Genomic DNA, 17,777 nt, shown 5'->3' with positions numbered 1-17,777 from the left:
TAATAAACACCTGCCTCTTGTCTAGCACATCCCATCAGTAGATCTCAAAGCGCTTTACAAAGCAGGTCAGTATCATTATCCCCATTATAAAGATGGTGCAACTGAGATACACAGAGGGAAAGTGGCTCACCCAAGGTCACCTCTCAGGCCAGCAACAGACCCAGGTCTCCCCTGCACCAGAAGGCCAGACTCCCCCTATTCTAATGGGGCTCTTGAATATTTCATAGCTACATCTGTCCATAGATGAATTATTGTTTTTCTCTAGCTGGGCTTAAATGTTATATTTGGCATGGATTCATTAATTGCACCCCCTTGAAGTTTCTAACAATGCAGCTCTTTCAGGTGTCGCAGGTCAGTACTTTTGCTCCAAGAATGCAATAAAAGATCATATCAAATGATTGCAAGTTATAAGGTGGACTGTGTAAGATGCACAGTGAATACCTGGGCTCAGCGGCAGGACCTTGTGCCTTATTTTCTGCAGTATTAGATGATGGGCAGTCAGCATAACAAGGGCTCTGTAGGGACGCATCTGTCACCCTGCAGCTTACATTGAAATGATGTTCATGGACTCCATATACAGAGCAGTACATGGTACTAAAATATGCTCTTTGTGTGTAGCTCAGGGTGTAGGAAAAACTATGATATTATATTGTTTTATATAAGTAGGATGTGATCTCATAACTGAAAGCTGTACCACAATGTATGATCAAAGGGGAGCTGACTTGTCCAAGTTGCGTGTGCAGGTGTAATGTCAGCATTTCCTGACTTCTGAGTGCCTTGTGGTGCAAATTCAGTGTCCACTTAGCATTATTTTGGGATAGAAATTCCCAGATTGTTGTTTTAAAGAACAAAGAAATTGCACAATCTGGAATGCTTTGGCTGGCACCTGCAGGATGCCCTGCCCTGTGCATCATTCACACTCAGTGAGACAACAGCTCCTGAGAAATCTTGCATTGCCGGATGAGCATCCAACTAAATGAGACAAGGACCTGCCTTGCTGAGTGTGCACCCATTAGAGCTCTTCATTCAGTGCACAGCTGAGATGGTGGCACAGAATGACCACAGGAGCGCTAGGGAGCATACGACCTGCACAGTTAAGTTGGCCATACACACTGTGAACATTGGTTTATAAATGTTATCAGTAAATACATGGGTGCATGGATACACTGTGAATGTCACAAGTCACAACTCAGATAAGTCCAACCCCATTCTCTCAGGCATTTCTCCCCTCTTATAAGTGTTCCCCTGTAAATTTCAGCTCTCTATCCCAAACTGTTCTGCATGCAGAGATGTTAAAGAAAACATTGCATTGAATTTTTGTTTTATACGGGGAAAATATATTTCTTCACATTTCTCAAAATTCAAACTTAGATTTGGCTTAAACTTTCCCAATAATTTCACCTATGTACAGATAAGCAGTAGCCCAATAAGCAAAAGTTTTGGGAAATTCTGAGCATCTGAAAAACCAGGGGTTAGAATGGAAATATTTAGGCATCCTAAACTATCGGTGTCCCTGTTATGACTGTTATCAATTTGCCTCCAGTTGGGCCAAATGGCTGCAGTGGGGACTCTGTCACGCGGGGCACATATAGAATAGAAGTTGGCCCCCTCCCCTGAAAAGCTGACAATCGGAAAGACACAGTGATACAGACAAACTAGAAATAAGCAACATGTCGAAAGGGGCGAGGGGTGGGAACTTCCAGGGTGTGAAGGAGGCGCCACAGCTGAATGACTGAGTGCAGCTCCCAGCAGCTCCGGGATTGTAAAGTTGTTGCCCTGGGTGACATCCCTGTCCATGCAGCTGCTGCTTCATCAGGATTAACTCAGGGTTCATGGCAGCTGTGACAAGCATGGGGCTATCCCAGAATGCTGCAGGGTCCATGCCTAAAGCTGGGCGCACTCTATCCTGGAGTGGGGTTGAAGGAATGAAAGCAGTGAGCTACTTCTGTGCCCCTCATCGCCGCTGGTTGGAGACCCAGAGCCAGCTCCTTTCCCGTCAGTGGAAATGTCTGGTTGCTGTGGTGCAGTTGGTGGGGGGGACTGGAAGCCAGGCCTGGAAAGGGGATGTGGGCAGGCCACTCTACAGGTAATTTGGGGAAATGTTATTCTAACTGCCCCCCGCTAATGCTGTCATGGCTTCACCTGGTGGTTGCCCTCATGAGTCACGGGGGCTCACAGATTGTCTATGACAGGTGACATGAGGGAGAGGAGCTGGAGTACTAGATGGGGTTCCACAAAAACAGACAGCTCCCATGCAGTTGGCTGAATTACCCTCCCTCTTTTGCTCTCCACCATGACTCCATCCCTTACCCTGCTCTGCCATTTCCACTCGGGATGGGGGGCTGCTGTTGGGGGCTGAGAACAGGGTACAGAGGGCCCCAGCCAGGGGGAAGGTATCCTTACATTAACTGTCCTCACTTTGCTCGTATCCAGCTGTCAGGTGCCCAGCGCTGGCCGCCCCAGGCAGGGGCCAATTAAACTGCACTCACAGGCATGGAGACTTCACGTATAACTCCACCTGCGCCTTCTCCTGCGAGACGGGGTTTGTGCGGAAGGGACCGGAGATGCTGGAGTGCACGGCCCTGGGAGACTGGACTGGGCATCCCCCGCGCTGTGAAGGTAGAGACACAGCGTTAACTGGTGTTTCCAGAGTGTATATGGTGGAGCTCGTGTGATACCGGGCACCCTTCCCATGGGAGCCCAGCTCCCTGCCTGTGCAGGAGAGGACAGCTATTGTGTAGAATGGTTTGGGACAGGATCCTTCTATTTGGGGCAGCCATGGAATGAAAAGCTTTACAGAGAAAGTTGTGTAAAAGGGCTACAATGGGCCTGGTCTGCTATTGCCCTGCCCCTTGTGCAGCCATTTACACCGGTGCCAAGTGGAAGCCCCACAACCCCTGGCACCATATCCCCTGGCTTCTCTTACCATCACCTTCCCCCTGACACAGCCAGCCACCTGCTTCCTGATACCCCACCCACCTGGCAATTCAATAACCATCAGTCCATGTCTCTGCCTCTCCCCCCCAGGCAGCTTGCCCTTCTGGCACCGCACTTCCTGGCACATAACCATTCAACTCATGATGACACTTCATGCCCCTGAGGCATTAACACTACAACACCTAATTCCAGACAGTACTGTTCCACCCAGAGCCCATGGCATACCACCCCCAGGGTCTGACATTCCCAGCAATGCATCACCTAACACGTAGAACCATAGGGCTGGAAGAGACCTGAAGAAATCTTCAAGTCCAGCCTCCTGAGCTGAGGCAGGGCCAAATAAACCTAGACCACCCCAGACACCCAACCTCCCTAAGTAACCTGTTTCAGAATGTAACTATCCCTATTGTTAAAACATTTTTTCCTAATATTGAACCTAAATTGCTCTTGCTGCAGATTAAGCCCATTATTTCTTATCCGACCTTCAGTGGATATGGACAACAATTGATCACCGCCCTCTTTTATAACAACCTTTAACATCATTGAAGACTGTTATCAGATACCCCCTCTTCTAAACAAGCATACTTTCCACTCTATTATCCAAATCATTAATGAAAATATTGAATAGTACAGGACCCAGGCCTGATCCTTGATGCACCCCACTAGATAAACCCTCCCAGTCTGACATGAACCATAGTAACTATTCTTTGAGTATGATTTTTTAAGAAGTTCTGAACCCAACATCTAGAATTGAATCTAGACCACATTTTCCTAGTTTGCTTATAGGAATGTCATAGAATCATAGAAGATAAGGGTTGGAAGGGACCTCAGGAGGTCACCTAGTCCCACCCCCTGCTCAAAGCAGGACCAACCCCAATTAAATCATCCCAGCCAGGGCTTTGTCAAGCCACAGCTTAAAAATCTCTAAGGATGGAGATTCCACCATCTCCCTAGGTAACCCATTCCAGTGCTTCACCACCCTCCTAGGGAAAACATTTTCATAATATCCAACCTAGACCTCCCCTACTGCAACTTGAGACCATTGCTCCTTGTTCTGTCATCTGCCACCACTGAGAACAGCCTAGCTCCATCCTCCCGGGAGCCCTCTTTCAGGTAGTTAAAGACTTCTATTGCTCCCCCCTCATTCTTCTCTTCTGCAGACTAAACAAGCCCAGTTTCCTCAGCCTCTCCTCATAAGTCATGTGCTCCAGCCACATAATCATTTTCGTTGCCCTCTGCTGGACTCTCTCCAACTTGTCCACATCCTTTTTGTAGTGCGGGCCCCAAACTGGGCACAATACTCCAGATGTAACCTCGCCAATGCTGAATAGAGGGGAATAACCACTTCCCTCGATCTACTGGCAATGCTCCTACTAATGCAGCCCAATATGCCGTTAGCCTTCTTGGCAACCAGGGCACACTGCTGACTCATATCCAGCTTCTTGTCCACTGTAACCCCCAGGTCCTTTTCTGCTGAACTGCTGCCTAGCCCGTCGGTCCCCAGTCTGTACCAATGCATGGGATTCTTCCGTCCTAAGTGCAGGACTCTGCACTTGTACTTGTTGACCCCATCAGATTTCTTTTGGCCCAATCCTCCAATTTGTCTAGGTCACTCTGTATCCTGTCCCTGCCCTCCAGCGTATCTACTGCTCCCCGCAGCTTAGTGTCATCTGCAAACTTGCTGAGGGTTCAATACACTCCATCATCCAGATCATTAATGAAGGTGTTGAACAAAACTGGTCTGTGGACTGACCCCTGGGCACTCTGGAACCGTATCCCCCAGCAACTCCTGCCCCTAGAACTCACCCTCATGTATCCACACTCCCATGGTACTTCACATACATACCCATTGGCTGGTTCCCCTGGCTCTTCTTTCAACAACAATCGACCAACCTCTGGCACCTCTAGACTTTTTCCTTATATAGTTCTGCTTTGCTGTTCCAGCTGTCAAATGCCCAGTGCTGGATTCGCCAGGCAGGGGTCAATTAAACTGCTCTCACTGGCATGGAGACTTTACGTATAACTCCACCTGCAACTTCTCTTGCGATATGGGGTTTGTGCGGAATGGACCAGATACGCTGGAGTGCACAGCCCTGGGAGAATGGACAGGGCGTCCCCCACACTGTGAAGGTACAGTACAAACTACACACTTCAGCACTGGCTTGGGAAGCTGCTTCCGCTCGCCTGGTACGAAGCTCTGGGGAGCATAACGCTGAGTTGGCCTTAGAATGTCTGAAATTAAGGAATAGAAAAGCAAATCAAAGAAATGTTAAACCAAGGAGTTAGAGGCCCCATGAATACTCACAGGAAACTCTATAGCCACTATGATAATGTAAGCTAAGGCCAGGATTTCTAGTACTCTGGGCTGTGCAGACCTCATGGATCAATCTGTACAGACTAATGCAGTGGTTGTCAACCAAGGGTACGTGTACCCCTGGAGGTACGCAGACGTCTTCCAGGGGTACATCAACTCATCTATATATTTGTCTTGTTTTACAACAGGCAACATAAAAAAGCATTATTGAAGTCAGTACAAATTAAAATTTCATACAGCTCTATATTTCATATTGCTCTATATACTATAACTGAAACGTAAGTACAATATTTATAGTCCAATCCATTTATTTTATAATTATATGGCAAAAATGAGAAAGGTAGCTATTTTTCAGTGATTGTGTGTTGTGACATTTTTGTATTATGTCTGATTTTGTAAGCAAGTAGTTTTAAGTGCCGTGAAACTTGTGGTACAAAAGACAAATGAGACTCCTCAAAGGGGTACTGTAGTTTGGAAAGATTGAGAGCCACTGGACTAATGGAGGTCTGCAGCATGCCTATACCAATGCATCTCTAGCACATACAGTAGCCAGGTCAGTATCTCATCAGCCATAGACTTGCCGAGAGAAGCCCGTACAGGAGTAGGATACAGTGTCTGACCTACTAGACTGGGAACTGAGACTCCGCACTGTTTTACCCTGACGGCTGAGAACGAATTTGCTTTAGTGTCTCAATGAGTCATAAAGGGAAGATATTTGTCTACGCTAACTGACATTTGGGGTAGTGAATTCAGTGTTCATTAGAAGTTCATTAGTTTGATGGAGATGCCTTTCTTACACTGATTTGAACAGGGAACCATCGATAAATGAGCCTCGGTCATGTTATTGTAACACCGGGATGTGAAATGGGATTACATTTGATACTGGATTCTTCTGGAATTACTTTGCTTATGGACTGGGGACTGACGAGCTAGGAAGCAGTTCTGCAGAAAAGGACCTGGGGGTTACAGTGGATAAGAAGCTGGATATGAGTCAGCAGAGTGCCCTGGTTGCCAAGAAGGCTAATACCATATTGGGCTGCATTAGTAGGAGCATTGCCAGCAGAACGAGGGAAATGATTATTCCCCTCTATTCGGCACTGGTGAGGCCGCATTTGGAGTATTGTGTCTAGTTTTGGGCCCCCCACTACAAAAAGGATGTGGACAAGTTAGAGAGTCCAGCAGAGGGCAACAATAATAATGAGGGGGCTGGAGCACAAGACTTATGAGGAGAGGCTGAGGGAACTAGGCTTGTTTAGTCTGCAAAAGAGAAGAATGAGGGGGGATTTGATAGCAGCCTTTAACTACCTGAAAGGGGGTTCCAAGGAGGATGGAGCTAGGCTGTTCTCAGTGGTGGCAGATGACGGAACAAGGAGCAATGGTCTCAAGTTGCAGTGGGGGAGGGCTAGGTTGAATATTAGGAAAAAGTTTTTCCCTAGGAGGGTGGTGAAGCACTGGAATGGGTTACCTAGGGAGGTGGTGGAATCTCCATCTTTAGAGGTTTTTAAGCTGCAGCTGGACAAAGCCCTGGCTGGGATGATTTAGCTGAGGTTAGTCCTGCTTTGAGCAGGGGGTTGGACTAGATGACCTCCTGAGGTCCCTTCCAACCCTCATGTTCTATGATTCTGCGCTTGATGTCCTTATTATTTAACCTGAGCAATCTATTCCTGGGTATAATTTCCATTACTATTACAGCTGTCAAGTGCCCAGCGCTGATCTCTCCGGGCAGGGGCCAATTAAACTGCTCTCACTTTCATGGAGACTTCACGTATAATTCCACCTGCACCTTCTCCTGCGAGACGGGGTTTGTGCAGAATGGACCGGAGATGCTGGAGTGCACAGCTCTGGGAGAATGGACAGGGCATCTCCTGCGCTGTGAAGGTAGATGCACAGCATTAACTGTGGGGTGTCCAGAATGTACATGGTGGAGCTGTTGTAATACCAGGCATCCTTTCCATGGCTGCCCAAATCTGCCCGTGCAGGAGAGGCGAGCTATTGTGTATAATGGTTTGGGAGCCAGGGGACAGGATCCTTCAATCTGGGGCAGCCATGGAATGAAAAGCTTTACAGAGAGAAAGTTGTGTCCTGGGCAGACAATGGGTCTGGGTCGCCATTGCCCTGTGCCTTGTGCAGCCTTTTACAGCAGTGTAAACTGATGCTCCATCCCCCACCACACTCCGATCCCTCGCACTATAGCTTCCTGGAACCCTACCTTCTGCCATCTCATCCCTTCCCCCATCACCTCAGTCCTGGGCACAACCAGCCTTTGGCCTCCTGGCCTCCCACCAGTCTGACACTGCACTTACCATCAGTCCATGTCTCTGGCACCACACCCAGGAGCACCGCCTCACACCACATCCTGCTCTTCTGGGCCCTCGTATCCAAGCACCTATCCCTTCAACTCATGATGGCACCTCATCCCCCTGTGGCACTAACAGTCCAGCACTTCAGTCTGCATAGGCATTTCACCACCCAGCGTTCAGCACCCACGGCACGCCACCCACAGTCCTCCAATCCCTAATATTTCCCTACCCAACACAAAATGCCTCTGGCAATTGGGGCACTTCCCAGGGGTACCCAGGGCTGTGAGGTACCTTGCGACAACCACATGTTAGCATGAGGGAGCCTTGTCATAGAATCATAGAACCATAGGGTTTGAATGGACCACAAGAAATTGATTTGAATCAGCTCTGTCACTCTAAATGAAGTCTCTGCACACAGCCAGACCACATGCACTGCTTTAGATAAAGCAAACAAATATGTTTATTCAGTACAGAAAGATTTTAAATGATTATGTCAGAGGAAGGCATGTCAGATTTAATCAAAAGGAAATAAAAGGCAAATCACATTCTAAACTAAGCTTAACACTTCAGTAGCTTTACAGTCTTAGATGGTTCTCACCACAGGCTGGCTGGTCAGGCCCCAACCAGGCTCTCCCCCTGTGGACAGTCTTGATGTTGTCTTGTAGATGGATTGCAAGACAGAGCCTCTGAGAGCAAAATGTCCCTTCTATTTCAAATGTCTCCATGCTCCCCTCTGGGGCCTCACGCTCCCCGGCCCCAGCCCCAGGTGAGCAACAGTATACCTGCCTGATCTTCTCCACGTCCAGAGTCAAGAATCATCACCTTATCTGATGCTTAGGTTAGTCCATTGTTCCTGGAAGAGCTGGATTGTTTTATGCATGCCTTAGTGAGGTGTGAACTACAGCTGCTTTTAGTGTCTGCCTAGATCGGCCTTAGAGAGACATATTTGGAAATATTACATAGCAGAGCTTCATAACTATGCATATGACATTACAAGAAACATACTGCTATAACAACAATGTTCACCATGTCATGAGCATTTCAAAAACATCATACATGATACACTTTGCATTAAACAATACACGGTTACATTATAAGGGTGAACATGAATGATACACAATCATCCCATAAGGTGTACATGGGGTGCATTGTGCCACAGTGGGATGAGTTTCTTCAATGGCCCATTGTAAGAGCTGAGATTGTTCTTGATGAGCCATCAATACCCAGCTGTCTAGCCTTGACGTAAATTCATCTGGTGGATGTCCCCCAGGAATACAATAAAGGTATAAGATACAATCACATAGCCATTATTCATAACTTCAGATACAAAGATGATATATTCATATAAACAGGATTATCACATTTAGCTAATCATCATTTTTCCATTGACATCTCACATGATACACTTCGTATAAGATTTATGGAAATTGTCATACAATGGTGACAACGGTGCTATAAACGGTCACCTTTCTAATACACAGCATCACACCAGGTCATTAATAAAGATGTTAAACAACACACAGAATAGACACAGAATAGAGCCCTGTGGAAACCTATTTGAGACCTCCTTTTAAGCTGACATCATTCCATTCATAGTTACTCTTTGTTTGCGGTTGTTTAACTAATTATGTATGTATCCACTTAATGGTAGTTCTAAAGAGCCTGCGTTTCTCCAGCTTACTTATTAGAAATATCATGTGGAACTGTGTCAAAAGCCTTCCTAAAGTCCAGGTATATTATGTCCACTGCATTCCCCCATCCCACAAACCAGTTACCTTGTCAAAGAAGGAAACCAAGCTGGTTGGCACGACTTGTTCTTAGTTAATCTATGCTGGTTGCTAGTGATCACCACTTCATCCTCCAGGTATTTGCAAATTGAATGTTTTATACGTTGCTCTAGTAGCTTCTCAGGTATAGTTCCCTGGATCCTCTTTTTTTCCCTCTTTTAAAGATGGGCACTACATTAGCCCTTCTCCAGTCTTCCAGGACCTCTCCTATCATCCGTGAGTTTGCAAATATTATTCCAGTGGCTCCAAGATTTTTTCAGCTAATTCCTTCAGCACCCTGCAGTGAATAGCATCAGGCCCTGCTGACTCGAATTCATTGATATTGGTCAAAAGATCTCTGATCTGTTTTTTACTTATCCCAATCTGCATCCTTTCCCCTTTATTGTCTATGATAACTTCGCTATTTGTCTGGTCATATATTATGTTTGGTGAAAAGACTGAAGCAAAGTAGGCATTGAGCAGTTCCGCCTTCTTATCATCTTCCGTTGATCATCTTCCTTATCACCTTCTCCATTGAGCAAAGGACCCACACCGTTCTTGATCTTTCTTTTTTGTCTAACATGTTTGTAGAACCCCTTCTTGTCATCTCTAACATTCCTTGCCAGCTGTAACTCATTCCTTGCTTTGTCTTTCCTGATTTTGTCCCTACATGCTCGCACTATTCCCATGTGTACTTCCTGGGTGACATGCCCTTCCTTCTGTTTCCTGTATGTATCCCTTTTGGTTTTAGATGGCTGAAAACTCCTTCTGCAGCAGCACTGGTTTCCTGTGTCTCCTCTTATCTTTCCTCTGCGTCAGAATAGCTTGATGTTGAGTTGCTAATATTACATCTTTTGGGAACTACCAGCCCCACTTGACTCCTTTCCTTACTAATTGGTTGCAACATGGGACCTTGCCTATTATTTCTCTGAGTTAGCTGAAATCTGCCTTTTTTAAGTCCAGTGTCCTTGTTTTGCTGTTCTCATGTACTCCCATAAAACAGAAGACCCCAGCTTACAAATTACACCTCAGATCACCGCTCTGTTTAACACACAGCACTTAGATATGTTCATAGTAACAATAAGCAATAAAGAAATATGTAACAAAGAAAACAGATTCAAGTAATAGCACATAGAAATATTGGAAACAAATGGTTACATATAAAATAAAATCATAACACATTCTAGAGCCTAGACTTAGCCAACAAGATAACTTCCTGTCCAATGAAATTGAACTCACCTACTTGGCAGTATTTTCCAGTCAGGTTGGCTATGATCCTGCTTTCGCAAAACAGAACAGCCTGACAGTTCATCTCCTTGGTGAAGGTTCCAAGCTGTCCCTCTGTACCCCCCACCCCAGTTATACTTGCCCAAATCCATTGTCTTTACCCATAAACAGGGTACCCTGGCTGGTTTTGTTTTTCCTGCAGTGCTCCTCCCTTGTGATTTCACATTAGCATCAGGCTCAGTAATGCAAATATGCCTCTGTTGGGTTACATACAATACCCCATTGTGATACTTACAATATACCAATGACCAGACAGAGAAAATGAATGTCTGCTACCCGCTGCCTGAATGGAACCTATCTGAGGCACGTCTCCTCCTGGTGAGCTGCCTATAAGGCTTTAAGAACATAATTTCCAGGATAGATACATAACTTAACAATGAGCTGAAGCACTCAATGTTTTTTTTGCCTCTGTCTTCACACAACAAGCTCAGCTCCCAGACTACTGCACTGAACAGCACAGAATGGGCAGGAGGTGAGCAGCCCTCAGTGCTGAAAGAACAGGGTCAGGACTATTTAGAAAGGCTGGACATGCACAAGTCCATGGGGCCGGATGCAATGCATCCCAGGGTGCTGAGGGAATTGGCTGATGTGATTGCAGAGCCATTGACCATTATCTTTGAAAGCTTGTGGTGATTGGGGGAGGTCCTGGACAATTGGACAAAGGCAAATATAGTGCCCATCTTTAAAAAAAGAGAAGATGGATGATCCAGGGAACTACAGACTGGTCAGCCTCACCTCAGTCCCCAGAAAAATCATGGAACAGGTCCTCAAGGCATCCATTTTGAGGCACTTGAAAGAGAGGAAGGTGATTGGGAACAGTCAACACGGATTCACCAAGGGCAAGTCATGCCTGACCAACCTAATAGCCTTCTGTGATGAGATGACTGGCTCTGTGGATGTGGGGAAAGTGGTGGACATGATATACCTTGACTTTAGCAAAGCTTTTTATACAGTCTCCCACAGTATTCTTGTCAGCAAGTTAAAGAAGTATGGGTTGGATGAATGGACTATAAAATGGATGGAGAGCTGGCTAGATCAGGCTCAATGGGTAGTAATCAATGGCTCAATGTCTAGCTGGCAGCTGGTAACTAGCAGAGTGCCCCAGGGATCAGTCCTGGGTCCCGTTTTGTTCAACATTTTCATTAATGATCTGGAGGATGGGGTGGATTGCACCCTCAGCAAGTTTGCAGATGACACTAAACTAGGAGGAGTGGTAGATACCCTGGAAGGTAGGGATAGGATATAGAGTGACCTAGACAAATTGGAGGATTGGGCCAAAAGAAATCTGATGAGGTTCAACAAGGACAAGTGCAGAACCCTGCACTTAGGACAAAAGAATCCCAGGAACTACTACAGACAGGGGACCAACTGACTAGGCAGCAGTTCTGCAGAAAAGGACCTGGGGGTTACAGTGGATAAGAAGTTGGATATGAGTCAGCAGAGTGCCCTGGTTGCCAAGAAGGCTAACGGCATATTGGGATGCATTAGTAGGAGCATTGCCACGAGATCGAGGGAAATTATTATTCCCCTCTATTCGGCACTGGTGAGACCACATTTGAAGTATTGTGTCCAGTGTAACGGGGCCAGCCCTGACGGCTATAGGAGGGTGCTGGAAGGCATATATATCAGCCCCAGGCTTAGCAAATCCTTGTTCCCTGGGTGATCCAGCTGTGGCCACTCCAGGCCAATTAGGCCAATCAGGCCAGCTGGGGCCAATCAAGAAGCTTGCCCCAGCAGTTAAAAGCCTCCCAGTCAGGCAGATGGGGGCAGCTGAGAGGGAGTTGAGTAGAGCTGCTACAAGGTGTGGAGTTAGTGGAGGAGCAGAGCGGAGCTGCTGCAAGGTGTGGAGCTGGTGGAGGAGCTAGTGTGGGTGTGGCGAGAGCACCCAGCCACGGGAGGTAAGAAGGAGCCTGTGCAACCAAGGCCAGAGGACGCCGGCCCCAAAGAGCCTGAAGGAGAGCCACAAGCCAGGGGAGGCTACAGATGAGCGACCCAGGGAAGGTAGTAGCCCTTGGACTACGTTGTTTGAGGTTACTCCTCGCAGGGTCCCTGGGTCGTGGTCTGGGGTAGAGGGCGGGACTGGGCCGGGCCCCCCTCCCCTCCCCTCCCCCCCTGCTCCCACCCAGCCACACCACTGGCATAGCTGTAAGGAGCTCAGACCCACGGGGCAAAACAGGCCCACCTCGCCACACCAGTTTTTTGCCCCCCACCACAGAAGGGATGTGGACAAGTTGGAGAGAGTCCAGCAGAAGGCAACAAAAATGATTAGGGGGCTGAAGCACAAGACTTATGAGGAGAAGCTGAGGGAACTAGGCTTGTTTAGTCTGCAGAAAAGAAGAATGAGGGGGGATTTGATAGTAGCCTTCAACTGTCTGAAGTGGGGTTCCAGGGAGGATGAAGCTAGGCTGTTCTCAGTGGTAGTAGATGACAGAACTAGTTGGTCTCAAGTTGCAGTGGGGGAGGTATAGGTTGGATATTGGGAAAATCTTTTTTGCTAGAAGGGTGGTGGAGCACTAGAATGGGTTACCTAGGGAGGTGGTGGAATCTCCGTCCTTAATGGTTTCTAAGGTACGGCTTGACAAAGCCCTGACTGGAATGATTTAGTTGGGGTTGGTCCTGTTTTGAGCAAGGGATTGGAGTAGATGACCTCCAGAGGTCCCATTCAGCACTAGTCTATGATTCTATGATATGATTCTATTATCTGCACGTACATTGCACAAAGACTAGGATGTCCAGTGAGCTACTGGCTCTTGGTAAAGACCTCACGTTACCATTTGGTGAATTATTATGCATATCTCTGACCCAGGTGATCACTGCGAAAACCCCATTCATCCCCTTTGTTCCCTCTTTCAGTTGGCATCCAGAGATCCTGGGTTCACAGCAGCCCATTGCCCAGTACCTACCACCATAACCCGCACACCTTGGCACTCCCCCTCCCATCAACCGTCTCCCCTAGTACTGCCTGTTCCCAGCACCATGACTTCTGCCTTATTAATTAAACTTTGCTGCTCCATCTGGAAGTCCCAGGTGGGACCTATTAAACTGCTGCCACTTGCATGGAGACTTCTCCTTGCAGACTTCTTCTGCTCCCCTGGTAGGAAGCTCTGGGGAGAATTACACAGAGTTGCCCTTAGAATGTCTGAACTTATGGAACTGAAAAGTAAATCAAGAAAATGTTAAACCCAACATTTAGAGGCTCCGTGAACCCTCACAGAAAACTCATGGAGGAATCAGTATAGTTCTGCTTTACTATTCCAGCTGTCACGTGCCCAGTGCTGACTGCGCCAGGCAGGGGCCGATTAAACTGCTCTCACTGGCATGGAGACTTCACATATAACTCCACGTGCAACTTCTCCTGCGAGACAGGGTTTGTGCGGAATGGATCGGAGATGCTGGAGTGCACGGTCCTGGGAGAATGGACAGGGCGTCCCCCGCGCTGTGAAGGTAGAGACAAAGATTAAGTTTGGTAGTCCAGAGAATATGTGGTGGAGTTTATGTGATACCCAGGTTTCTTTCTTTCTTTCACTATATATTCAGGAAGTTATAACAAGTTCACAAATCCTTGCCATGTAAATATCAGAAACAAAATAATGATTAGAACAGTGAACTTTCATTTAAAGAGACATTGTACAGGAATATAGTCATCAGATCTTTCTATTTAAGAGGGTGTTACCATATTACAGAGTGAGCATCATTAGAATAGCTATCTTGTTTCTAGTGATTTTATTAAATTTAGTTAAATGTTTATATACATATATTTAACAGGTGAGGTATGTGTATCAAATATTAACATTAAAAAAATTGGACAGGTGTGCTGGGTTTTTTGCAGGTAAATGTACTTTGAGTACTGAATAAAAGGTAACCAAATACCTAAATATCTATCTGTCCTCAGTCTATTTTGCTGGGCATATAACTGGTGTGTTAATTTTTCCATTGCCACAACCTCCCGTGTTTTTCAACCATCCTCCAAGTTTGAGCTATTTTTCTTTTTCCAATGAGAGGTTACCGATAGCCAAACAGCTACTAGCAGACAAGCGATTCATTTTTAATTTCCTTATGTGTGACTGTTTCCACTAGGAAGCCCCAGGAGTGTTGCCAAAGGATCCTTTGGTAATAAATATCCAACCACTTGTGATATTGGATTATGGATTGCATCCCAGTACTCATTAATGACTGGATGTATCCACCATATATGCATAAAATCTCTTTCACCACAATTTCGCCAACATTATCCCCATTCCATCTATTTTTTTTTAGGCTGAGGTACCAGTGAAACATCTTAAAGACATGTTCTTTTATTGTGCTGCAGACTGAGGTTGCTGGTCCTCTTTTCCAGATCAAACTCTGTTCCCCTGAGCTAATATGTCTAGCCACATCCTTTCCCCAGCATGTTGTGTATGGACACCTTTTTTATTGGGAAAGCTATCTGCAAAGGTTAATATAAATTACTCATAATTTCTTTGTTTCCCAATTGACCAGATCCATGTGGCCTTTCCATAGGAGCCCAGTTCTCTGCCTGTGCAGGGGAGGAGAGCTGTTGTGTAGAATGGTTTGGGAGTCAGGGGACAGGATCCTTCTATCTGGGGCAGCCATGGAATGAAAAGCTTTACAGAGAGAAAGTTGTGTAAAAGGGATACAATGGGCCTGGTCTGCCATTGCCCTGCCCCTTGTGCAGCCATTTACACCAGTGCCAAGTGGAAGCCCCGCAACCCCTGGCACTATATCCCCTGGCTTCTCTTACCATCACCTTCCCCCCGACACAACCAACCACCTGCCTCCTGACACCCCACCCACCAGCACAACCCCCTCCAGACAGCTCGCCCCTCTGGCACCACATCCCCAGCACCTATCCATTCAACCCATGATGGCATCTCATTCCCCTGAGGTGCTAGCACCCCAGCACCTCATTCCACATAGCATTTCACCACCCAGCACCCAGTTCCGTGGCATGCCACCCCAGGGTCTGAAATCCCAGCATTGCACATGATGTCTCTGGCACCACATCCCCCAGAATGCCATGCCCCCAGCACTCACCCTTGCACGCGGACATGCCGATTGCACTTTGTCCCCTCATTGGATGATTCCCTTTGCACTTTACCCTCCAATACCAGTGGACCTACCCCCTTATACACTTCTGTTTTGCTGTTCCAGCTGTCACATGCCCAGCGCTGGCCGCCCCGGACAGGGGTCAGATAAACTGCTCTCACTTTTATGGAGACTTCACCTATGACTCCACCTGCGCCTTCTCCTGCGAGACGGGGTTTGTGCGGAATGGATCAGACGTGCTGGAGTGCACAGCTCTGGGAGAATGGACAGGGCGCCCCCCACGCTGTGAAGGTACAGTACAGGCTATATGCTGCAGCACTGGCTTAGGAAGCTGCTTCTACACGCCTGGTTGGAAGCTCTGGGGAGAATAACACTGAGCTGGCCTTAGAATGTCTGAAATCACAGAACAAATCAAGGAAATGTTAAACCCAGGATTTAGAATGCCCATGAGCACTCAGGGGAAACTCTGTAGCTGCTGCAATAATGGAAGCAAAGGCCAGGATTTCCAGTATTTTCGGCTGCTGCAGACCTTGTGGAGCAACCAATACAGTTCTGCTTTGCTATTTCAGTTATCAGGTGCCCAGCGCTGGCCACCCCGAGCAGGGGCCAATTAAACTGCACTCACGGGCATGGAGACTTCACATATAACTCCACCTGCACCTTCTCCTGCGAGACAGGGTTTGTGCGGAAGGGACCGGAGACGCTGGAGTGCACAGTCCTGGGAGACTGGACAGGGCATCCCCCGCTCTGTGAAGGTAGAGACAGCGTTAGCTATGGGGTGTGTAGAGTGTCCTTTGCTGAGCTGATATGATACCAGTTGCCCTTTGAATGGGAGCCCAGCTCTCTGCCCGTTCTGAGAGGGAGAGCCATTGTGTATAATGGTTTGGGAGGCAGGGGAACTGGACCTTTCGATCTGGGGCAGCTGTGCCATGTAAAGCGTCATAGAGAGAAAGTTGTGTAAAAGGGAGACAATGGGCTAGGGTCGCTATTGCCCTGCACCTTGTGCAGCCATTTACACCAGTGCAAAGTTAGAAAATGAATGTCACACACCCTAGCAAACACCTCTCCCAACTCATCCCCCCAGCATCTCAGTATTTATCTCATGCATGGCAACCTGCATCCTGGCACTGCGCCACCCATCAGTCCATGACCTTGGCATCTCACCCACCAGCACCATCTCTCCAAAAGACCCCACCACCTCAAGGGGACTGCTCGGGGATGGGGCAAAAGGGATAATTTGCCAGTGGCCCTCCATCTGAGACTTAAAGACTTGTGTTTTGCACGTCCAGCTGTCAAGTGCCCGGTTCTGGCAGCTCCAGAGAGGGGCCAGTTAAACTGCTCTCACTGGCATGGAGAGTTCACGTATGACTCCACCTGCATCTTCTCCTGTGAGATGGGGTTTGTGCGGAAGGGACCAGAGATGCTGGAGTGCACAGCCCTGGGAAAATGGACAGAGCGTCCCCCGCACTGTGAAGGTAGAGACACAGCATTAACTATGGGGTGTGTAGAGTGTCCTTTGCTGAGCTGCTGTGATACCAGTCAGCCTTTCTGTAGGAGCCAGGCATCAGCACTACCACACCCCACACCCTGCCCTTCTGGGACTACAACCCCCAGGCATCTGTCCATTCAACTTATGATGGCACCTCATCCCCCTGTGGCACTAACAGCCCAGCACTTCATTCTGCACCCATGGCATACCGTTCGGGTGTCTGAAACCCCCACTGTAACCGTTGCACCACCTAACACATGCGTCTCTGGCACCCTATGCCTCCACACCTACCCTCATGCACCTACACACCTATGGAACTTCATCAGTCCTCAGCCTATTCCCCTGGCACTTCACCCTCCACCATCAAAAGACCAAACCCCTGACACCTCCAGCCTTCTGCCTTAAAGATCTGTGCTTTACTGTTCCAGCTGTCAAGTGCCCAGCGCTGGCTGCCCCAGGAAGAGGTCAGATAAACTGCTCTCACTTTCATGGAGACTTCACGTATGACTCCGCCTGCACCTTCTCCTGCGAGATGGGGTTTGTGCGGAATGGATCAGACGTGCTGGAGTGCACAGCTCTGGGAGAATGGACAGGGCGCCCCCCACGCTGTGAAGGTACAGTACAGGCTATATGCTGCA

At 47.6% G+C, this 17,777-nt stretch overlaps 1 protein-coding gene across 1 annotated transcript in view; it reads left to right on the top strand.

Annotated features, from left to right (window-relative positions):
- LOC137142969 (P-selectin-like) overlaps positions 1-17,777 on the top strand; it is a 47,543-nt gene that overhangs the window by 15,901 nt on the left and 13,865 nt on the right. The window contains exons 5-12 of the mRNA XM_067532522.1: positions 2,434-2,619; positions 4,882-5,067; positions 6,944-7,129; positions 13,863-14,048; positions 15,756-15,941; positions 16,220-16,405; positions 16,940-17,125; positions 17,568-17,753. Coding sequence (XP_067388623.1) covers positions 2,434-2,619; positions 4,882-5,067; positions 6,944-7,129; positions 13,863-14,048; positions 15,756-15,941; positions 16,220-16,405; positions 16,940-17,125; positions 17,568-17,753 — 1,488 coding nt within the window. The remainder of the gene's footprint in view (positions 1-2,433; positions 2,620-4,881; positions 5,068-6,943; positions 7,130-13,862; positions 14,049-15,755; positions 15,942-16,219; positions 16,406-16,939; positions 17,126-17,567; positions 17,754-17,777) is intronic.

The sequence above is a fragment of the Emydura macquarii genome, unplaced genomic scaffold (assembly GCF_026122565.2).
Source record: "Emydura macquarii macquarii isolate MOO-44397 ecotype Brisbane River unplaced genomic scaffold, CSIRO-AGI_Emac_v2 contig_3287, whole genome shotgun sequence".
In the NCBI taxonomy this organism is placed as follows: domain Eukaryota; kingdom Metazoa; phylum Chordata; order Testudines; family Chelidae; genus Emydura; species Emydura macquarii.
Note: the sequence above shows the minus strand (reverse complement) of the source record. Positions and strands in the feature narration are given on the sequence as shown.